The sequence below is a fragment of the Macaca mulatta genome, chromosome X (genome assembly GCF_049350105.2).
Source record: "Macaca mulatta isolate MMU2019108-1 chromosome X, T2T-MMU8v2.0, whole genome shotgun sequence".
NCBI lineage: Eukaryota > Metazoa > Chordata > Mammalia > Primates > Cercopithecidae > Macaca > Macaca mulatta.
This window is the reverse complement of record NC_133426.1, coordinates 159,999,546-160,021,991: the sequence shown is the minus strand read 5'-3', so window position 1 is coordinate 160,021,991 and position 22,446 is coordinate 159,999,546. Positions and strand designations below refer to the sequence as shown.

At 60.4% G+C, this 22,446-nt stretch overlaps 1 protein-coding gene and 1 long non-coding RNA gene across 9 annotated transcripts in view; one reads left to right on the top strand and one right to left on the bottom strand.

Annotated features, from left to right (window-relative positions):
• Positions 1-1,418: 1,418 nt before the first annotated feature.
• Positions 1,419-14,999, bottom strand: PLXNB3 (plexin B3). Of its 8 annotated transcripts, XM_077988807.1 has the most exons (36): positions 14,924-14,999; positions 14,164-14,343; positions 12,602-13,642; positions 12,080-12,259; positions 11,471-11,599; positions 11,285-11,385; positions 10,630-10,762; positions 10,309-10,465; positions 10,111-10,219; positions 9,915-10,029; positions 9,674-9,799; positions 9,476-9,592; positions 9,154-9,247; positions 8,902-9,071; positions 8,515-8,666; positions 8,216-8,321; positions 7,478-7,608; positions 7,047-7,223; positions 6,740-6,935; positions 6,364-6,603; positions 6,119-6,277; positions 5,895-6,046; positions 5,685-5,785; positions 5,388-5,611; positions 5,088-5,266; positions 4,831-4,897; positions 4,278-4,605; positions 4,033-4,136; positions 3,773-3,866; positions 3,365-3,537; positions 3,056-3,216; positions 2,649-2,796; positions 2,422-2,486; positions 2,275-2,350; positions 2,081-2,155; positions 1,419-1,820 (listed from the first exon to the last, which is right to left on the bottom strand). In XM_077988807.1, exons 1-36 carry the CDS (start codon positions 14,966-14,968, stop codon positions 1,716-1,718), a joined length of 5,910 nt encoding a protein of 1,969 aa, XP_077844933.1. In that variant the 5' UTR covers positions 14,969-14,999; the 3' UTR covers positions 1,419-1,715. The 8 variants fall into 8 exon arrangements, 7 of the variants coding, with proteins under 7 accessions (XP_077844933.1, XP_001085759.1, XP_077844935.1 ...); XR_013412865.1 differs by lacking the exon at positions 14,164-14,343 and having other exon boundaries at positions 2,094-2,155; positions 2,649-2,829; positions 3,028-3,216; positions 11,471-11,578; XM_001085759.4 differs by lacking the exon at positions 14,164-14,343.
• Positions 15,000-16,910: 1,911 nt separating this feature from the next.
• LOC144338621 (uncharacterized) overlaps positions 16,911-22,446 on the top strand; it is a 30,459-nt gene continuing 24,923 nt past the window's right edge. The window contains exon 1 of the long non-coding RNA XR_013412871.1: positions 16,911-17,146. This is a non-coding gene — a long non-coding RNA (uncharacterized LOC144338621). The remainder of the gene's footprint in view (positions 17,147-22,446) is intronic.

The following is a 22,446-nucleotide window of genomic DNA, read 5'->3' as shown; positions in this document are numbered from 1 at the left end:
TTAGCCTCCGCACCCCAGCTGAGGGGGAGGTCCACGAGGGGGTGAAGCAACCCGTACCCTAGGTTGGGTTCCCGTTCTCCAGTGCCGACTGTGGGGATGTGCTCTGCTTGGCAACCTGGTCCTTAGGCCAAGCCCTGACCACCTGTGCCCCCGTGGGCATCCTCCTTGAGGTGCTCCTCTCCCGTGGGAACCCCCATCCCTGGCTGCTCCCAGCCACTTCCTGCTTCTATGTTTCATCAGCCCCTAGGACAAGTGGGATCCCAGTGCCCTCTGAATGTGGCGTCGCTGGGGACCCCTCATTTCCCCTACCAGAGGCACCAGGCCTGCTGAGGGAAGGCCTGGGAGCTTGCGAGCCCAGAACCTGCTCCTGCGACCCTGCCTGGCACTCTGGCTCCCAGCACCTGCTCTTCCTCTCCACCATTTGCAAGGTGCCTGCTATGGGCTGCTCCATAGCCAGACATGGGGGAGGCAGCAGGAAGCTGCTCGCTGCTGGGGACAAGCAAGCCCATAGCCACTTCTCCATGAGTGTGGTGGTGACTGAGAGACCAGGAGAAATTGGGTCCCCAGAAGCATCCACGGTAACCCAGGGCACAGTGGGGCAAGGCCTGCAGCCAAGACGCGTTCCAGCCCGTCACGTGCTGGCCATGACTGCTGCATGGTTTGGGGGCAAGGACTGGAGGCCTGGGGTCTGTTGGCTCAATGTGGAGCTTGGGTGATATGGGGTTGGGGAGTGGTCACTGAGTTTCTGCTCAGCAAAAGGTTACTCTGGCCACTTGAAGGACAAGGGAATGGAGGGGTGAGAGTGGAGCTGAGAGGCCAGCTGGGGCCCGACAGAGGAGTCCCAGTGAAGGGGAGGGGGCTTGGCAGAGAGGGTGCTTGTCGTAAGATATTGGTGCAGTGTTCCTGTACCAGTGTCCGTGAAGTGGTAGGGGTGGGCCACGCATTGGTGGAGGGGCCAGCGAGGTCAGGGAGTGGGAGGGAAAGTGAAGCCCGGGTACCTGATGGCCTCTCTTTGTCTGTGGGTAGCAGGTCATAGCCATGGGGCTGAGGGGCTCTCAGTCAGGAGAGCATTGAGTCAGCTCCTGCAGGGAAAAGCAGGGGCTGGGGATTGCGCCCTTTGTAAAAAGACATTTCTGTCCAGGTGTGGTGGCTAATGCCTGTGATCCCAGCATTTTGGGAGGCTGAGGCGGGCAGGTCACCTGAGGTCAGGAGTTTTGAGACCAGCCTGACCAACATGGGGAAATCCCGTCTCTACTAAAAATACCAAAATTAGTCAGGTGTGGTGGCACACGCCTGTAATCCCAGCTACTCGGGGGGCTGAGGCAGGAGAATTGCTTGAACCCGGGAAACAGAGGTTGCAGTAAGCCAAGATCGCGCCACTGCACTCCAGCCTGAGAGAGCAAGACTCCATCTCAAAATAAAGACATATTTCTATTTTATTTCCAGATGTGATTTTCCAGCAGGCAAATAAATATAGTGGGGAGAGGGGGAAGAAGGGGGGGGTCCTTATAAATTAGAAATAATCCCAGGTGGGGGGAAAGTGGGTGGGCTGGCAGGGGAGGTGGCAGGCAGGGAGCCCACTGCTGGGCACAGCGCCTGGCTGTGCACCCTGCGCCCCCAGGCTCTGCCAGCTCCCCTCAGTGGCTGGCTCGGTTCCGGGATCATAAGGCACTGCGGTGGTGGTGGATCCGGCTTGCTGCTGTCTGAGCCAGAGCTCACAGGTCAGTCACTTTGTTCTCCACCAGGGCGGCAACCTGCTGCAGGCGGCAGGCCAGCTGCAGCTTCTGGCCCACAGGGTCCTCCTCCAGGGCACTGATAATCTGCCCAGGCAGAGGAAGGTGCCTGTCTGAGCCTGCCCCTCTGCCTGCTGGCCCAGGGCCACCCACCCTGCTTCCATCTCTGCAGGAGCCTGGGGATCCAGTGGGGGCTGCCTGGGGTCTTCCTGGGAAATCTGAATGAAAGCCGAGTCCCTTCCCCAGCCTGGGCCCCGCCAGCATGGGCTGGCACCGTTGCTCCGCCGGGAGGGTCCACGGGCCTCCCGCTCCGCTGCGCCTCCCCTCTGGAGTGCCCTGGGCCTCACCTGATCGTAGTACCTGTGGATGTGGTTGTAGAGTTCTTGCAGAGCCTCCAGACAGTGGGGAGCAGAAGTGTAGCTCTGGGGGCACCATGTGGAGGGGGGCAGTGAGGTCCCAGCCTGGTCCTCAAGCCCAGTCTCCCCTCTGCTAGTCTTTCCACCCACATGTGGACAGGCGCACCCCCTGGGCCATGCCTCACCCCGGAGAGCTCAGCCAGGGCAGAGTTCATCTCCTGGTAGCTCGCCGGAGAGCTCTGGCGAATGTCTGCATAGTATCTGGAGGAACAGACTTAGTTAGGGGTGGGGCAGCGCCCATTCTCCGCAGCCCCAATGCCTCTGATACCCACCTTTCCACCATTTGCTTGTAGCGTGGGATCTCCCGGGCGTAGAGCAGTTTGTTCACTGGGGAATCCTGCTCCAGAGGGAGGGAAGGCGCTAGGCATGAGCTAGGAGGTGAAGGTGCCACCATTACGCTGCCACCGCCCACCCAGAGCTCTGTGCAGAGCCCTCCAGGCTTCCCCCATAATACTTTCCTCCTCAAGCCCCTGCCAGCTGCTGCTGGCACTGCTCTTACCCGGCCCACTTTATGCTCTGAGGTGGTACAGGAGTCAATAAAGGTCTGGGCGATGACAGCAAGGATGGCGTCCACGTTGTCCGACACCCGCACATCAAAGATGAGCTGTGGGTTCTTCAAGGCATTCACCCAGAACCGCAGCAGCAGACTGGGGGTGCAGGGCGGGCGTGGGCTTGAGGCCCTGGCCCGCCATCGTGATCTCCACCCCATGCGCTCCAGCCTACTGGCAACACACTTGGGGCCAGGGGCCACTGGAAGCTGGCCTGGTGGCCCAGGTGACCTGGGCCCTAGATCTTCCTGTAAGTTCCAGAGACCGCAGGTGGGTGCATCCACCCTGGGAATGTCCTGGTCCCTCTGGGACTCAGTGGACCATGTGCACAGCGGGGGTGGGGCAGCAGGAAAGGCACCTGTTAGTCTTCCAGATGTGCAGGGTCCCTGGGTCCTCGATGCCGTGCTTCTCTGCGAGTTCATCCAGAAGGTCAAACAGGTACTTGACAGCAATGGGGATGGGCCGGTTCACACTGAGAATGGCCTGGAAGGTGTCGTCCACAAACTTCTGCAGCGTGCCCTGCGAGGCAGGGGATAAGGGCCATGTGGAGGGCAGGGTGTGGGGCCCATCCACGGCCCAGGCTGCCTCTGCCCCTCCCACTTCCTGGCTCGGTCGGGGGCCCGTGGCTGAGCCTCCTCTCAGGCCCAGCTGCCCGGGCCGCACCAACCTTCATGGACAGCAGACGGGTGAGGTAGATTTCCGGAATGGCCTTGGCCCTCGCTGGCTCCCGCTCCCGCAGGCTGCCGCACCGCACCTTGGCCCCTTCTGGCTCCTCGGTGGCTTTCACCAGGTGCCAGAGGCACACCCCACCCTCCTCGCCATCCTCCAGCGTGGGGATGTCTGAGGGCACAGGAGCCTGGCTTCAGGATTATGCCCCCTGCCGCTGGCCTGGGATGCCCAGTCCACTTCCCTGACAAGGTGGGGCAGGGTGGGGACTGGAAGAAAGGAAGGAGAGATGGGCAGAAGATCTCAGTGGGGTGGGGGATGAAGCTGAGGCAGATGCGTGGCCAGGAGTTCTGCCTGTCCAGCCTGGACTCCAGTGGCCCCAGGTCGGGGCCGACCCGGAGGGACTCACTCTCTCCCAAGGGGCACCTCTGGGCCAGGCTCTGGGAGATGCTGCTGCCGCTGTGCAGCTGAGGGACGAGCCCCACTGTTGCTCCATCTGGGACCTGGCAGAGATGGGGAGCAGAGGCTGTGCTGACCCCTGGTGAGGCGCCTACACTGCTCCCACCCTGCCCTGCCTCATCCTGCCCTGCCCCCAGCCCCGCCCTGCCCTGCCTCGACCTCGCCGCCCCAGCCTCGCCCTGCCCTGCCTTGCCCTGCCACTGCTCACACCTTGTAGTGCTGCAAAGTGTTGAGTCTCTTCCAGTGGTTTTGGGTCACGGAGGTCAAGTCTTCATCCGACAGGGTGAGGTGACCAGCTAGGCCCGAGCGCCACTCTGGAGGGGGTCAGGGATGCAGATAGTCTACAGCCTGCTCTCCATGCCCCACGCTCATAGTAAGGCACAGATGAGGGTCTCCAGGTGCCGGAGGGGTAGGGAAGGGTCCCTGGGGTGGGTGGGCAGGGCTGGCTCTCTCACCAAGGTCTAGGGCATGCACTGAGGGCCTCTGGGAGAAGGGGGTGCCCTTGTAGACTTGGTCCAACACCTTCTCCTTGACCTGGGTGATGGTGTCTGTGTCGAGCACCCGGGCCGGCACGCGCTGCACCTCACTGCTGCATGCGGCCCCGCCAGCCCCAGGCCCCACCAGCACCATCAGTGTCAGGGGCTGGAACTCCACGTCCTCCCGCAGCAGGCGGCTATCATTCAGGGTCCGTTTGGCCTTGCCTGTCACGGCGTCCACGGGGCCTTTGTCCACTTGGTACTGGATGGCCCGGAAGAGCATGTACAGTGGCTCACCGGCCACCTCCTGCACTGCCAAGATGAGCCAGCATCAGCCAAGTGAGGGGATGGATGGCAGCCCTTCTCGCCTCTGCCTCGCCTCCAGCCCGGGAGAGGGTTCAAAGTCCTTCCCTTTCCAAAGCCCCCCCTTGCTGGGCCTTGGTCAGGTAGGGCGCAGGCAGCAGCCCCCACACGGCGGGAGGGGAGGAGTCTGCCACTCGGGGCTGGGGGCAGCCAGGACAGTGCCCCTCACCCTCAGGAAGGCGTACAGGCAGATGGACAGCCAGTTGGTGAGCAGTTTTTCCACCATGGTCTCTGTCCTGCGGAGAGCCGGCCACAGGGTCAGGCGTTTGTGCCTGTGTCCCTGCTGAGGACATCTCACTTTCTTTCCCACAACCTTCTGGGGCTTCCTGGTCCCCCGCACCCCTGGACAGAGCCCGCCCAGGGTGCGATGAGGGCAGGTCTGTGGCGAGCCCTCACCCCCGCCACTGGGTCCAGGTCAAGGCCAACCTGCGTAGCATGAGCTTGGGGTTCCTGTGCACGTAATGGGCTGCCAGGTCACCCAGCAGGGTCCTCATGATGTCAGTCAGGTACTCCAGCTTGCCGTGTAGTGCTAGCGACAGCAGCGAAGCCACATGGCAGCGATCCCTCTGGGAAAAGCTGGGCTGCTCCTCCAGGGTGTGGATGAGCTGGGCAAGGGTTGGAGGCTCATCCCGGGAAGCCCCACTCTTCCCCCACATTTGTCTCAGGCCAGCAGTTCCCCAGCCCCACCTCCTTGCCCACCGGGAACTCCTGCCACGAGGCCCTCACCGTGAGGAGGAAGAGCTTGCTGTTGAGCAGGTTGGAGAGCTGCGTGAGGCCCTGGTGCACAGTGGTGCAGCGGCCGTCCTCCCCTGGCCCCTCAGGCTTGGGCTGCAGTGGGCAACCGCCATGGCCAGGGAAGAAGGCGCGCTCGGCGTAGGTGCGGTAGTCCAGGAAGGGGATCCCGCTGGCCTCCAGGTCGCTGCTGAGGTCGGTCATCTCCGTCATGAGGTCTGCAGGCCAGGAGCAGCTGAGGTGTGAGTTCAGGCCCTGTGGGCACCCTGTCCCCCCGGCCTCCGCACCCACCTGTGAACTCCTTTCGGCACTGGTCCCCCACGCCGGTCTCCAGGCTCTCCAGCTGCAGTAGCACCTTCTGGTAGTCCCGCAGGGCCTGCTTGCTCTTGTGCCTGCAGCCCAGGGCCAGCATCAGCCAGGGCCAGGGCCAGGCTGGCCGCCTGCTGGGGTACCCTTGCCAATGGCGAGGAGGGAAGTGTGCTGGGGGTGGGCAGGTCTCACCTGTACATGAGGGTGAGGAGGAGCACGGCGGCAATCAGCACGGCAGCACCCATGCCCAGGCCTGCCTGGGCCTCCATGGGAAAGGCAGACAGCGGGGGCTCAGCCTCGTACTGCACAGGGCCCAGGGCCAGCCGCACATTGCCCATCTGCACCTGGGTGGGCAAGACTCCTGAGTGCATGCCGGCGGCACCTGGCCCACCTGCCCACCCAGGGTGCGGACTCACCACGAACTGTGGCAGGCCAGAGCCATTGGCAGGCTGCGGGGCGTGCGCAGGCGGCTCGCAGTACAGGTGGGTGCGCGTGAGCGTCTTCACCAGGCACTCGCTGCGGCCGATGTGCACGCGCACCTCTTCCTTGCTGATGCCCAGGTTGAGGCCCTCACCCTGGGACACACATGGGAGCCTAAGCCACTGGTCCCCACAGAGGTGGCCTGAGCAGCCTGGCGGGCAGGGTTGGAGATGGCCCTCACCTCCACATCCAGGATGTGGCCTGGCTTGAGGCGGTAGGGTCGGGCAGGCCCCTCGTGGCTGAGGGGTGCCAGGCGGGGGTTGGGCTGGTACAGGAAGCCCTGGCCCCCACTGGCGCTGGCAAAGTCCACTTGCACGTTGTCTAGGGTGAAGAAGACCCGCTGCAGGCGGGCCCTGTCTGGCACAGCAGGGCTCCAGCACAGGAGGAGGCTGGACGAGTTGACAGAGCAGACGGTGGAGCACTGTGGGGCCGGCCGCAGGTGGAGTGAGCTGGGCTCCGCTATGCACTGCCAGGGGCATGGCAGCTTGCCCTCCCCCTCCCCACCGGGCATGGGCATGGTCAGGGACAGCCCTGTTGCCTGCTGGTGAGGGGCTCACCTGCAGCAGTCCCCCACCAAGCTGGATACAAGCCTGGGGATCCGCAGCAGGGGCTCCACAGCTCCTCCTTGGCTCTGGGTCCCGGGGCTGGGCCCTGGAAGCCTGTGTCTCTGTGTCAGCCTCCAGCCACACAGACAGTAGGGGCCGCTGCACCACATCCAGGCCGGTGCCCCTGACACGGATCAGCCGCCCACCCCTGTGCCAGGATGGCAGTCGGGTGTGGGCGGGTGGTGGGCAGCACAGCCCAGCCCCCATCCCACCTTCCCTCCTGCCTGGTGCACAGGCTGGCCTGTGGGCTGACCCTCACCCCCGGAAGCTGGCACTGGGTTCCGCTGCTACAAGCCGGGGGTTGGCGGTGTAGCGGAAGGGGCTGGTGAGCAGTGTGCGCTGGGCATGGCCAAAAACCACAAGGACCGCTGCTTCTCCTGGGACAGCCTGGGGCCTGGTACGGCACACAATGGCCTCCGGACACACTGGCTCCAGGCTGCAGGATGGGTAGTGGGATATCTCATCTTGGCTCTAACTACCGCCCCTCTACCCTAGCCCTGGCCCAGCCCTGGCCCAGCCCCCATAGGAGAAGCCCTACTTAGCCTGTCTTGACAAGGGCAGGGACCACTGGGGGTGGCCACAGCAAGCACTTCTCTGAATGAACCACCCCCCACCCCCGCCATGTAGAAAGGACACTGAGGCCTATGGGAGTGCCCACCACTCGACGGCAGGCAGCAGGCTGGGACTCACATGGGACAGGGTTGGCCACCCACGAAGGCACTGGTGTTGCCACCTGTCTGGAGGTGCTGACCTCGGATGGTGAGCTGGGTGCCCCCTGCCTGGGGACCCCAGCGAGGACTCAGGCTCAGCAGGACAGGGTCCTGGGGAACAGCGTGGGCTGGGTAGGCAAGGCAGCCCAGCTTGGCCCTTTCACCCCCTTGGGCCATGCCCAAGGTCCTCCGGTTCTGAAGCGCAGGTCATCTCTGGGCTTCACCTCCCGGGGCCAAAGTGGACCACACCCTCCTTCCAGAGGCCACTGCATGCTGGGCAGCTTCCTCCCACCCACCCCTGCCACATGGGGAGTAGGAGTGGGGCTCTTTTATCCTCACGGCCAGTCTCTCCCCCTTGGGACAGCCTCCTCCACACCACAGCTTGCAGCCCCAGACCTGGAGCTCTGAACTCTGAAATCCAGTTGCCTCCTTGGGGCACTGCATGGGTCAAGCAGAACCTGCCCCTGCCCCCACTGCTCCTGTCCCAGCCTTCCCGCCTGGGAAATGGTGCCACCAAATGCCCAGGGCAACACTTCCCGAGAGCTTCGTGCCCCAGACTGGCCTGGTTGCCCGCCTCCACTCACATGCTGTGGCTTCCCTCCTAGACATGCAGCGGCGCTTCCTGCTCCCCGCAGACCCAGCTTGACATCCTCATTAGGCGCCTGCCTTTCCTGGCCCTCCCTCCCACCCTCCCCTGCACACCTGGGAGGCCACTGACCTGGTAGGTGAAGTGCTGGCTTGAGATGCCTGGTGGCTGGCTCTTAATGGCCACCTGGACGGGTCCAGTGGTGCCATTGGGGGCAGGAGATGTCACACACACAATCCTGGAAAGCCGAGGCCTGGGAGCTGCTCAGGGCCCAGGGACGCAGGGGACAGCCCACCAGCTGCTACTGAGCACACCTTCTCCACCCCTCCCGTGACCCAGTGCCCCAGGTTTCTTGGCCACAGGCCTGCCTTATCTCTGGGTGGCCATCTCTGAGGGCCTCCCCACCCATCCTCACCCTCCAAGTGCCTCACCGGGCTGAGGTGCGGTAGAGAGAGGGCTCAGGGCTGCAGGGTCGGCTGGCCACGCTCACGGCGTATTGCACATCAGCGAAGGCCCGGCCCAGGTTGGAGCCCAGGATGGTGAGGGCCAAGCCTCCCTCAGGGGGACCAGTCAGGGGCTCCACCTGCAGCAGGCAAATTATGGCAGATGGGATCCCCCGCACCCACACCCCACTCTACAGTGCCGGGTGCCCAGCCGGCCAACCAACCCAGCCAGACCGAGCTGCTGGGGTTTGGGGGCCTGGGGTAGGGCTGGTCTGACCACGGAGGATAGGACAGTGCAGGGCAGGAGAAGTGGGCCACTGGGCTGTAGGGGCCCCAGCAGGAGACCTGCACTCAACCCTAGAGGCGGGGGCTCACCGCATCAATGCTGGGTGCAGGACACAGCAGCTCCACAGCCCCCGGCGGGCACAAGGGCCCATAGCGACAGGCAGGCTGGCCATCAGCACACCACAGGCAGCCCAGGCTCCTGTTGGCCGCTTGGCAGTGGCTGCAGTCCGGGTGGCCCATGGCACAGTCGTACAGGATCACTAGGGAAGGTCAGGCAGTGTGCTGAGTGCCTCCTATCTGCCACCCACACTGCCCCGCCTGCCTGGCTGACCTCAGGCTCACCATAAAGAGCATGGGCGTTGTCCAGCCTCTGGGCCTCGCCCTGAGTGACGTAGATGGGCACTGGGAGCTCCCGCTGGGACATGGAGGGGTAGAACTGTGGGCAGAGTGTGGGGTCAGGCTGGATGCCCACTCAGGGCACCTCTGACTCTTGTCTCCTCTGGGCCACCCCCTAGAATTAATGTGATTGTTCCCTGCCTCTCCCCCAACACTGGGGCCCAGGGACAGAGGCAGTGGGCCCCAAACAGGCTCTCCACAAAGATGGCAGACTCCTGAGAGTCTATGGAAGCTTGGGGATAAGAGGGTTTGGAGGGCAGCCTCTCACCTGGTGGGCCTGGCAGTGGATGAGGCCCGAGTCCCCTGCTGTCTCCTCCAGGGTGGCCGGCAGCCCCCGAAGTTCTCCAGGCAGCTCCAGCCAGCAGTGGAAGGAGGCAGGCAAGCCCTGGGGAAGGATGCTGTCAGGAATGTGGACATGCTGTTGGCAGACCCCACTGCCCTGCCCACTTCCCTCCTGACGGCTCACTCGGAAATGCTGAAGATTCCGCACGCGTAGGGCCAAATGGCTCTCCCAGCCCACAGGCACCAGGTGGGGACCTGCCAGGCCTTCAACCTGTGGGCAAGCCCCTGGGCCACGCACCTGGACGTCCACCTGGGAAAACGAGAGCCTTCAGCCCTTTAGAACTCAAAGGGCCTACTGCCGGGCAGGCCTGGGAAAGGTGGAGAAGGGACAGCTCTGTCTCTGCCCAAAGGTCGGGCCCACCCACCTCCTGGGTGCTGTAGACGGTCCTCTCGCCCTCTGGGCAGTGCTCTCCATATACACAGTGGCTACTCTGGGGGCACCAGTGACACCGCCAGATGCTGCCCACGCAAGCACGACACCTGGAGGGGAAGGGCAGCTGCTCAGCTGAGTGCCCTCTGCGGTCGCCACCTCTACCCCAAGAGGCAGGCCCAGGGACTCACGGGGCAGCTGCCTCCAAGGCCTGGATGGCACTGCAGTCATAAAAGGAGAAGTTGGTGGCAGCCACAGCCACATCTTCGAACATCAGGGCCAGGGGCACAGTGACATGTTCTGGGAGGGGACAGTGGGGGCAGGACAGGTCAGGTGGTTCATTCCCCCTCCAGCTTCCACCCCAGCCCCCTACCCCATGAGCCACTCACCTGTGCCTGGAGGGTTAAATGGCACCTGGTCTTGGGGAGGGGTGACACAGGCTACGTAGGGCCCTTCCACATGAGCCAAGCTGTCATAGTCCCCGAACGCACAATGGAAGTATTCATCTGCATCCAGGATGGGCAGCCGGGGGACAGACAAAGTGACCTGGGACGCAGCAGGGAGAAACAGGGAGATGGAGCCAGAGCAGAGGGGGTGGCCACTGCTGGGGGCGGCAGCAGAGGCCATGGGAGAGAGACGAAGGGAGGCAGGTTCATGCTCCAGGCAGTGGTCAGGCTGCCCAGAGGGCCCAGTGGTGGTGGGCAGCTTACCTGGCCCTGCTCCTGGCGGGGGTGGTGGCTCGGCAGCAGGCTCTGGATGTGCAGGCAGTGGCTGTCCTCCTCATAGCTCCACAGCCACTGGTTCGGCTGGCCCGCCCGCCTGCACTGGCCCTTCCGGGTACACCTGCCAGGCAGGGGCCTATCAGGTCACCGTGGGGGTCCTAGACTCCAAGCATGACCGACAACGGGCCTGGGGAGGCCGGCCCAGCTGGAGTGCGGTGGGGTGCAATGAGCAGGAGGTGTGAAGGGGATTGTGTCCAGAGAGAAAGGGGCCAAGCAGGCCAGGCCTCATGGCCGAGGCATGGGCTCCAGCCAAAAAGGAGCTGTGACTGGGCTGAGGGACGCAAAGTGACTCAGGGCTGCCTTAAAGGATTCCTGGGAATGCCGGGTGTAGCACGGGCTGGAGGGCAGCTATGTGGGGGTCCTGGACCCTGGCTGGGGCTGCTGGGATGAGGAGCTCACAGGCTGGGTGGTGTTGGAAAAGGGGGGTGCCAACCAGATTCACGGCTCAGTGAAATGGGGCAGGATGGGTGATCTCCGTGGTGGTCCCAAGTCTCTCCAACAGGCACCTAGGGCTGCTTCCAGGGGCAGCCTCCTGGCACACACCACCCATTGGCCCAAGCCTAGGCACAGGCCCCGTGCTCACCTGCCCTGGAGGACACACCAGCCACACAGCGGGTCCTGGGCCTGGAGGCAGCTGGCACAGTCAGGGAACTGGGGACAGGCCGCCACAGGTATCCGGTCCACCTGGAGGGGCAGCAGAGCAGAGAGGCAATGGACACAAGACTCGGGCCGCGTGTGCTGGCCCCTTCAGCCCCAGGACGGCCCTCACCTGGTGAGCAGTCAGGACATAGAGGTGACTGTCACTGCTGTCCAGCAGCAGGTCTGGGCTGATGGCTGAGCCTGGAGGCCCCACTTGCTGGGAGTGGTAAACCTGGCCCTGGGAGCCGTGGAGAAAGACCTGAGTGGGGGGACAAGGACAAGGCTGGGCCAGATGGCCAAAGGTTGCCCGTTCAAGGGACACGCCCTCCTCCCAGTGGGGGCTCCTTTTTAGAGCCAGCTCCCCTTCCTGCTGGGCCATCGAGGGAGGACACATCGCTTCCCCCACTCAGCACCCTCAGGTCTGGGACACTCTCCAGGGAACCATGATACCAGGGCAGCAGCGGCACCCTGGGTGAGGCCCTGCGTACCAGGGACAGTTCTGCCAGGTGGGAGGGCACCTATGGGGAGACAGGAAGGTCACCAGGAGGCACCACACCCTGCCCACCTCACCCAGCCACCCCAGCTACCTTCACCGTGAGCCACCACCAGCCGTCACTGTGTGGCAAAGCCCCCCAACCCAACTGTGGGATGTGGGCTAAGAGGTGGAGGTTTCTGGGGGCTTCCCTGAGCCTCTGTGGCCAGGGGCACACCCAGCCAGACAGCAAGGCCAGGCCCTCACCTTGTGCAGCTGGCCCTGGGTGTCCCCTAGGAAGGCTATCATGTGCCCGTCTGCCTGGAGGGCTGCCACGGCGCTGACCGGCTGCCCGAGCTTCAGCAGAGGCTGGGCCTCCAGGGGCTGGCGGCCGGCAATGGGGCTGGGGGTGTGTTCGTCGCCGCAGGGGTACGACTCGGGGGAGTCCTACATGACAGGGAGCAGAGAATCAGCCCCCGGAAGAGGGCAAAGAGGCAGTCAGGGGGCATGCCCAGGGTGCCAGTGGGAGGAGAGCCAGGCACCCTGGCTTGGGAGGATCCCAAGGCCCAGCAATCAGGGCTGAAGGGCCAGGGCACCTGGCAAGCTCATAGCATCCAGAGGGAGAAAGGTGGAAAGAAACGGGTGGAGAGCAGGCAGGAGACCTGGAGACTCAGCCGACCCCTGGCTGAGAGGTTGGCTGGCACTTCCCATGGGCAGGCACCCCTGCCCAGTGCTGAAAGATGCTAGCCATCCACAGAGGGAGTGGGGGTGGAAGGGCATGCCACTCACAAGGGGCAGGGTGACACAGCGCGACGTGACGCCGTACTCCACGGTGGCTTCTTCTGCGCCGCTGGGGCCCCGGCCGCCTGCCGTGTAGCAAAGTCTCCGGGCCTGCTCCATGCTGGCCCCCAGCTCCGCCATGGGGAAGGCGCAGAGTGCCGCCTGGGTGCCCCCTGGGCCCGCGGCAAACGCCCCTAGCAAGGTGCCCGGGGCAAGGAAGGCGGCCTGGATGAGGCCCTGGCCCTGGCAGTCGAGGGGGACCTCCACATAGGAGTACAGGTTGGTGTCCCCCAGGCAGACGCGGGCCACGTAGGAGCGGTACTCAGCCTGGGCCCGGGCCCCACGGCGGCGGAACACAAAGTAGGCGGAGCGGGTGTCGGCAAAGGCCCCCACGTAGCTGTTGTTGTAGTCGGAGAAGTCGCCTACCACCAGGCGGCCCAGGCCCTCGCTGGAGAAGGGCTGAGGCCCTGCCAGCTGGCGGATGGCCAGGGGTGGCACCCCTGCCGACAGCTTGCCCGCCAGGCCTCTGGCCACAAGCAGGAGGTCCTGGCCGGGCAAGGGCACCACCAGCCCCACTGTGGCCACTCCCGGGGTATTGGCAGCCACAAACTGCCCGTCACCAGGGTCCTCGGCCTGGTACAGCACCTCGGCCACATCCCCGAGGCGTCGTGTCTCACACACACCCTGCCGCACCTGCCCACAGGCCACCAGTTCCTGGGCACGGCTGCTCACCAGCAGCAGCTGGTTGGCATTGTCAGTGAGCTGAGCCTGTGGGCACTCAGCCGGGTCACGGAAGGGCACACAGTCGGGGCTGTCGATGACAGGGCCAGTGACAGCCATGGCCTCGAGCTGCAGCTCAGGGCTGAGCTGGAAGAGGCGGTTCACGGCGCCGACATAGAGTGTGCCTCGGCCAGGCGCCAGTGCCAAGTGGTTGAGAGTGGTGTTAGGTGTGGAGAAGCGATGGGCCCCTGTCAAGGGCAGTGGCGGTGGGGACAGCAGCAGCAGGAGGAGGCAGAGGCCGAAGGGAGGCCAGCGAGCCATCACGGGGGCCTGTGAGAGGGCACAGGTCAGGGCAGTGGGAGTGCAAGGCAGATAGAAGACCAGAGGAAGGTGGAAGGCGGGGTGGAGAGAGGCCAGGGTGCTCAGGGCCAGGGAGCAGGGGAAGCAGAGAGATGGAGGGCGAGGGAGAGTGAGCAGAGACAAAGAGACAGAGGGGCACAGAGAGAGGAGGACAGAAGGAGGGACAAAGACAGAGTCCAAGAGCTGGAGCAAGAGGCAGGGAGGGGTGCACGCACGCACGCACAAGCACACAAGGAGAGAATTCTTTTATCTCCTACTTTATATGCATGTAGATTGTTGAAGGGGGGCAGGTCCTGGAAAGCCGCAAGAGCGCTAACAGAGGGACTCTGAGTCACAGAGCGGGCAGGGGAGGGAGGGAGGCCATGGGAGCTGGAAGGCTGGCGGAAGCTGTGTCACAACGCGCCCCTGCGCCCACCACCCAGACAAGAGAGATGGAAGTGGAGTGAGAGGAGTGAGGCCACCAAGGGACTGGACAGGGAGAGAAAACCTGCCCTGGACAGCCAGGGCCGGCTGCAAGGAGGAACCCTCCCCAGCTGGGGGAAAGAGCCAGGCAGCCGCGGGCTGAGCAAGGAGCAAGTCAGCGAGGAGCAGGGGTCAGTTCCATGCTGGCCTGCTCCATGCTGGCGCCCAGCTCCGGGGTGAGGAAGCACTGGGGCAAGCCAGTAGGGGTGCTGGGAGAAGCCAGGGGTGCCAAGAGACAACACAGGCTGCAGAGGTGCAGGGAGGCCTGCTCCTGCCCCATGGGCCCCAGCAGTTTGGGTCTCTCAGGGCCTGGCACAGGGGGCCTCAGTGTGGCAGTGTCCCGGGAGAAGAGCAGACCAGGAGATCTGGCCGGGGGAGGGGTCAGGGAAGGGGCAGGGAGGGGTGCCAGACTGGAGATGGCTCCTGGGTGTGCCTGGTGGGAACCCGGGGCTGAGCCGCTGAGGGTGAGAGGTGAGAGCAGCCCCTGCTGTGGCCCCTGCTGTCCCCCACAGAGAGATGTTGCCCTGGGTGTGTGGTCACATGCCAACCAAGAGTGGGGCCGCTGGGACTCAGGGCAGAGCAGCGCCTGGAGGAAGCCCCAGAGGCCCCTTATCTCAGGAACACAGGCAGGAAGAGCACGGACATTTCCTGCAGACCCCGGGCTATCTGTGGCAGTGTCTGCCTTGAGGGAGACTGCAGCCTGTATGTCCTGGGCCCTGGCCAGAGCCATCCTGCCCTACCCTGCCCCTCCCAGGAACATTTTTGGGGACACCGGGCCTGGGCACTTACCATGAAGTGGTGCAGCAGAGGGGTCTCGTGGGTGGCGTGGCACATCCGCTCAGTTCAGCTGCCCCAGGGCAGTGGTGATGGGCATGAGATGGCTGTGGGGGGCATTGTCCTGAGTGGGAGGGAGATAGTTGAGGCTCAGCCCCATTCGAGCTGGCCTGGGGAAGGAGGGGCGGTGGTGGGGGTGGCGCCCAGGGCCTGGCGACCGGGCTCCCTCACAGCTGGCAGCTTTGTCAATAGTGGCCAGGCCAAGGCAGCCCTGCCTCCACCACAACAATGTTCCCTCTGTCCAGAGGCCAGGCCGGGGCCCCACTCGCTGGTGCTGCCACCCCCACTGGGCTGTTCTGGACAGGGGGCTCCTTGCCACTTCCCACCCTCAGGGAGCCACCCCCGGGATCTGGGGACAAAGGGCCGGGGTTTCCTCCAGCCAGCCCTCCCTCTCTGGCCCTGCAACCCCTGTGTCACTAAGCATGCCCCTCCCTGACTCCCCTGGGTCCCTGTGAAGGGCACGGGGCGGGCTTCAGAGCCAAGGCTGATAGCCTTGGGGCCTGGGTGAAGTGCCAGTCCTGGCCCTCAATGCCTGCCTTTGTCCAAAAGATCTTCCCCCACACCCCCGGCCCAGCCCTGCCCCTGGGGACTGGTGAAGTGGTGCCAGGTACAGCATGGTGGCAGCAAGCAGGACCACAGGAGGAGGCTGGTTGAGATGGGCTGAGGCAGAGGGTCCACAGGCCAGGGCTGTCCACCCCACCCCCTGAAGCACCATCCTGCTGGCCTAGACGCCATCCGTGCAGGGGGTGGGGAAGGGAGGGGCACCTAGCAGCTAGCCCCCCTGTCACCCTCACAGGCCACCCTGGCCAGTGGCACAGGAGCAGGTGCACTGGGGATGGGGTCTCTTCCTCCCTCACAGCACGGCAGCAGTAGGCTCCAGGGCAAGGTAGCAGCGGGCTGCTGCCACCTGGCTGGGCCAGTTGGGTGGCTGTGGGGGTGGGGAGCCAGGCGGGCAGCCTCTCTACCCTGTACTCTGCCCGGGGTTGGTGCTGGCTTTCCCATTTCGGGGAAGAAACACGGTTCCCCACCTCCTAACCCCAGGGCTACCCCTTGGGGGACATTGTGCTCTCAGGCACCTAATGCCGTCGTCAGGCTGGGCCAGCGCCCGAGAGCTCTTGCCTGACCCCAGCCAGTTGGCCCTGAGACCCTTGCTTCCCCCTGGCCTAAGCACACCCTGTTGCCTTGGCCTGAAGCCTGGTAGCCCCGGCACCCCAAGCCCAAGCCTGCCCCAGCTCTTGCCTACCTGGCGGGCCACCAGCAAGGGCCAAGTAGTAGCTGGCAGTGCCAGGAGCACGTCTCACGGAGCCCCAGCCTCCCTCCCCGCAATGCAATTGTGCCCAGCCCGACTCATCCCAACAAGCCTGGCCAGGCAGCCCAACCTCTCTCTGCCCGCCCCTTTGCCCAGTGGCGCAGGGCAGGGCGCTGCTGCCCTCTGCTGGCCGCAGCTGGCATGATGGAGGACTGACTGTGGGCACTTGGCTGGAGCAGGTGAGAGAAGGCAGCGCCCTCCTATCGGGCGGGCATTCCATAACCTGGCACGAAGCACCTACTGGATGCCAGGCTTGGGCTTGGCACTGGCACCATTCAGAAACAAACACAGGCTGGGAAACTGAGGCACAGGAGGTTAGGAAACTTGAATAAAGTCACACAGTGTGTGGCAAGACTGAGTCAACAACAGGGCCCCTTCACTTCACCATCAGGCTACATGACCTTGAACCATGAAGATTGGCCGGCATTGGCAGGAGATGGAGCTGAGGCCTACCCCAGGCCAGGCCTGCACGTGACATGCCCACGTGGAGTTGAGAAAAAACCAGTGTTTCCCACCAGCTGGAACACAAGGTTGGTCGACGGCTGGCTTCCAGGGTGTGGCAGAGGCCAGCAAATCAGGCAGGGTCTCTGTAGTCAGGCTTGAGAACTTGGACTTGCCTCGCCATGGGCAACTGCAAGTTGGTGGTAGAGAATGTGGGGAGGCCTGGTCCAGTGGTGGTTGTGGGCATGGGGAGAGGCGGGTGCATTCCAGAGGCGCTCTGAGGAGGCAGCATTCTGAAGACTGTGTGTTGGACCCAGGGCAGGAGGTGAAGGCAGGAGAATCCAGGCGACCCTGGGGCTTTTCTGCTGGGGCACTGTTCCCCCTGTGTCAGGGCCGTCCATGGAGGTGCCGGCAGAAGTGGGAGGATGGTAAGATTGAGGGGCTCATGAGGGAGGAGGAAATGGCAGTGGGGCTGGGGAGGCCGCGGGGTGAGAAGCTTGGCTCAGGTGACTGGAGCCCTGGGGGCAGCTGGGGTATGGGGCCAGGTGTTCGCCCTGGAGCTCAAAGGCCCAGCAGGCTCGGCGTATGGGTGCTTCCCTGAGCAGCTGTGTCATTCTTTCCAACCTGCATGGAGAGAAATGGGGCGCAGAGGCGGGTGGCTTGCCATGGCCTGACGTCATTTCTTCAGAGTGCACTCCACGGAGATGGGATTTGAACCGGGCATTCTGGCATGGGCCACACTCTGGACCAGTGGGCCCAAGATCCACAGCCTCTCACCTGTGGCCGCTGAGGACGTGGAGGCAAACCAGGCAGGCCCGTGGGAAGGGACCACCAAAAATCGAGTGAGCAGCTGGCGAGGGCTCTCTCCCCAACAGGAAGGCCGGGTGGCCTTGACGGGGCCACGGAGGGATCTAGAACCTCCAGGAGGGCAGGCTCGGGGGAGCCACCTGCCCTCTCTCCCTCTCCCTGGCCTTCCCCCCATGCCTACCCCAACACACACACATGTCCTTGCTGGCCCTGCACAACAGCGATACCTGCAATCTGGCATGAGGGATGGGATTTTCCTTCCTTTCCACAGAAGAAAATAAATCAGGCTGGGCACCGTGGCTCCTGCCTGTAATCCCAGCACTTTGGGAGCCCAAGGCAGGAGGATCGCTTGGGCCCAGAAGTTCTAGACCAGCATGGGCAACATAGTGAGACCCCCATCTCTACATACAAATTTAAAAATTAGCCAGGCATGGTGGTGTGAGCCTGTAGTCCCGGCTACTTGGGAGGCTGAGTTGGGAGGATTGCCTGAGCCTGGGAGGTGCAGGCTGCAGTGAGCCGTGATGGTGCCATTGCACTCCAGCCTGGGTGACAGTGCAAGACTCTGTCAAGAAAGAAAGAAAGAGAGAAAGAGAGAGAGAGAGGGAAAGAAAGGAAAAGAAAGAAAGGGAAAGAAAGAAAAAGAAAGAAAGAGAAAGAAAGAAAGGGAAAGGGAAAGAAAGAGAAAGAAAGAAAGAAAGAGAAAATAAATCCATCCACAGGCAGCACCATTTTCATAAATATGTGTGTAGATGGCAAATGCACCTTCTAAGCTTTCTGAGCAGATAAGAGGCGTGGCTATGGCAGCCCCTGGTCTGAAGCTGGTGTAACCAGAAAGGATCGAGGCTGGTTTGGGGAACTGGAACATCTTATGTCAGGGGAGTTGTGCTGGATGTATCCTGCAATGGCTGGGTCCCCTCACCGAGGGATGGGAAGGAGCATCGTCTCCTTTCCGTGTGCCAGGCTTCTCAATGCTGGAAGGGGACTCGTTGGGTCAGTGGGACGTGGGCTTCGCGTTTGCTGGGCTGAAGACATAGCTCTCCATGCTAGCATTCCAGCGGACACTCCCACTGCCACTGCTGCTCCATGTCTTCATGTACACCAGTGAGCAGATTTGATAGTTTCTGCGCATACCGTGGGTGTGAAATGGTGCCCTGCTGGGCTTTGAGTCGGCATTCCCTGGCCACCAGCCATATTGCAGCGCTTTTCATTTCTTCTGTGAAATGCCCTTGCATGTCTTGGCCTTACATTTTGCAGGCGTTCTGTATTTTCCATACCAATCCTTGGGGTGTATGTCTTCGGCCTACCTGTTACTTGTCTTCTCAGTTTGCTGTATGTCATGTGATAAACAGAAAGTCTTAATTTTAATATCATAGCATTTACCAATCTGATTTTTTTTTTTTTGAGACGGGGTCTCACTCTGTTGTGCAGGTTGGAGTGCAGTGGCACAATCACAGCTCACTGAAGCCTCCTGGGTTCAAGTGATCCTCCCACCTTAGCCTCCCAAACACCCGGGACTAAAGGCAGGCGCTGCAGTGCCCGGCTAATTTTGTAATTTTTTGTAGAGACAGGGTTTCGCTATGTTGCCCAGGCTGGTCTCAAACTCCTGGACTCAAGTGGTCCTCCCGCCTCAGCCTCCCAAAGTACTGGCCCATGAGCCTGTGAGCCACCGCGCCTGGCTACCTTCTTTCGAATTCCTATTCAGACTGTGTGTTGCTGGTATATAGAAAAACAATGAATTTCTATGTACTGATTTTTGTATCAAATAACCTTGTAAACTCTCATATTAAGTCTAATAACTATCTTTGGGTTCTCTTTGTGGATTCTTTTTTATTTTCTGCGTACACAATCCTATCATCTGCAAGTAATGATTGTTTTGTTTCTTCTATTCCAGTCCTTTTAGCTTTGATTTCTTTTTTTGAGGTGGAGTGTGGCTCTGTCCCCCAGGCTGGAGTGCAGTGGCACAATCTTGGCTCACTGCAACCTCCGCCTCCCTGGTTCAAGCAATTGTCCTGCCTCAGCCTCCCAAGAAGCTGGGACTACAGGCGCCCACCACCACACCTGGCTAATTTTTGTATCTTTTTTTTTGTTGTTTGTTTTGTGTTTTTTTGTGTGTTTTTGTTTGTTTGTTTGTTTGTTTGTTTTTTGAGACGGAGTCTCCCTCAGTTGCCCAGGCTGGAGTGCAGTGGCACGATCTCAGCTCACTGCAAGCTCCGCCTCCCGGGTTCATGCCATTCTCCTGCCTCAGCCTCCCAAGTAGCTGGGACTACAGGCGCCCGCCGCCACGCCCGGCTAATTTTTTGCATTTTTAGTAGAGACGGGGTTTCACCGTGTTAGCCGGGATGGTCTCGATCTCCTGACCTCGTGATCCGCCCGCCTTGGCCTCCCAAAGTGCTGGGATGACAGGCATGAGCCACCACGCCCGGCCTGATTTTCGTATCTTCACCAGACACAGGGTTTCACCATGTTGGCCAGGCTGATCTGGAACTCCTGATCCACCTGCTTTGGCCTCCCAAAGTGTTAGGATTACAGGCATGAGCCACTGTGCCCGGCTGATTTCTTTTTCCTGCTTTACTTCCCTGGACTTGCTTTATCTTGCTTTTACTTCCTTTAAATGAAAGCATAGGAGGCATTCTCAATGTTCCATTACTAAGTATGTTTGCAGGGAGCGTTTGGTAGATATGTTTATCAGATTTAGAAAGCTCCCTTCCATTCCTAGTGTGCCATATGTTGAATTTTTATAAAATGCATTTTCTGAGTGCATTAATATGATCAGAGGGTTTTCCTCCTCTAATCTGTTAATGTGGCAAATTACATTAATTCATTTTAAAATGTTAAACCACTCTTGTATTTTCTGATCTAAACTCAACTTTGCATGATGTATTATTTTCATATACAATTCTGGATTGGGGGGTTTTTTGTTTTGTTTTGTTTTGTTTTTAGCCTCGTATTATCCTCGTCTGGTTTTGGTATCAAGACATCGTAAGGTGAGTTGAGGCAGTATTTCCTTTTTCAGCTGTTCACTGGAACAGTTAGTCTAAGATGGAGATGATCAGTTACTTCCATGTTTGCTGGAGATCATCTGTAAAACCAGCTAGGCCTTCCTTGTTTTTTTGGTTTTTGTTTTCTGTTTTTTGTTTTGTTTTGTTTTTGTTGTTGTTGTTGTTTTGAGACAGAGACTCACTCTGTTGCCCAGGCTGAAGTGCAGTGGTGCAGTCTTGGCTCACTGCAACCTCTGCCTCCCAGGTGCAAGCGATTCTCCTGCCTCAACCTCCTGAGTAGCTGGGACTGCAAGCGTGCACCACCATGTCCAGCTAATTTTTGTATTTTTAGTAGAGATGGTGTTTCGCCATGTTGGCCAGGCTGGTCTTGAACTCTTGACCTCAGGTGATGTGCCTGCCTTGGCCCCACAAAGTGCTGGGATTACAGGTGTGAGCCACACCTGTAGCATCTGGCCTGGCCTTCCTTGTTGTTGTAGCTTCCTGCCTGTCCCTCTATAGATTTTAAACAATGGATCCAACTTCTGTAATAGTTATGGGACCATTTAGGTTTTCTGTTTCTTCTTGAGTAATTTTTTTATTGTGGGGAAAAAATACATAACACAAAATTTGCCTTTTTTTTTTTTTTGAGACAGGGTGAGACAGGGTCTTGCGCTATTGCCCAGGCTGGGGTGCAGTGGCATGATCATTGTAACCTCAAACTCCTGGTCTCAAGGAATTCTCCTGCCTCAGCCTCCTGGGTAGCTGGGACTACAGGTATTCACCACCATGCCCAGCTAATTTTTAATTTTTTTTTTTTTAAAGACAAATCTCACTTTGTCACCCAAGCTGGAGTACAGTGGTGTGATCTCAGCTCACTGCAACCTCTGCCTCCTGGGTTCAAGCAATTTTTGTGCCTCAGTCTCAAATTTTTAATGTTTTTGGTAGAGATGGGATCTTGTTACTTTGCCCAGGCTGGTCTCCAATTCCCAGCCTCAATCAGTCCTCCTCCCTTGGCTTCCCAAAGCGCTGGGATCACAGGTGTGAGCCATCATGCCCAGCCTCCAGCTTTATTCTTTTGTATGTGGATATCAAGTTTCCCCTATACCATTTGTTAAAAAGACTGCCCTTTTCCCAATTTGTAGCCTTTATACCCTTGCCAAAAATCATCTGACCATATACTTGAGAGTTTCTTTCTGGGCTCTGGATTATATTCTGTCCCTTTTTGCCAGGACCACACTGAAATATGTTTTATTTTGTAATATATTTTGGAAATCAGGAAGTGTGAGTCCTTGAACTTTGTTCTTCTTTTTCAGAATTGTTTTGGTTATTTGGAGTCCCTTGAGATTCTACCTGAATTTAGGATGAATCATTCTATTTTGAGTCAAGTTTTGATAAACAATAGTTTTCTAGGAACATGCCTTTTTTTTTTTTTTTAAACAGAGTCTAGCTCTGTTGCCCAGGCTGGAGTGCAGTGGCATGATCTTGGCTCACTGCAACCTCTGCCTTCTGGGTTCAAGCAATTCTCCTGCCTCAGCCTCTCGAGTAGCTGGGATTACAGGCACCCGCTACCACACCCAGCTAATTTTTGTACTTTTAGTAGAGACAGAGTTTCACTGTGTTGGCCAGGCTGGTCTCGAACTCCTGACCTCAGGTGATTCACCCACCTCGGCCTTCCAAAGTGCTGGGATTACAAGCGTGAGCCACCGCGCCTGGCTGGAACATGCCCATTTTGTTGAAGTTTTCAAGTTGATTAGCATAAAGTGTTTTGGTTTTATTTTTTCGTTGATTTATTATTAAGAAACTTCTTGGGTTGGCCGGGCGCGGTGGCTCACGCCTGTAATCCCAGCACTTTGGGAGACCGAGGAGGGCGGATCACAAGGTCAGGAGATCGAGACCATCCTGGCTAACATGGTGAAACTCCGTCTCTACTAAAAATACAAAAA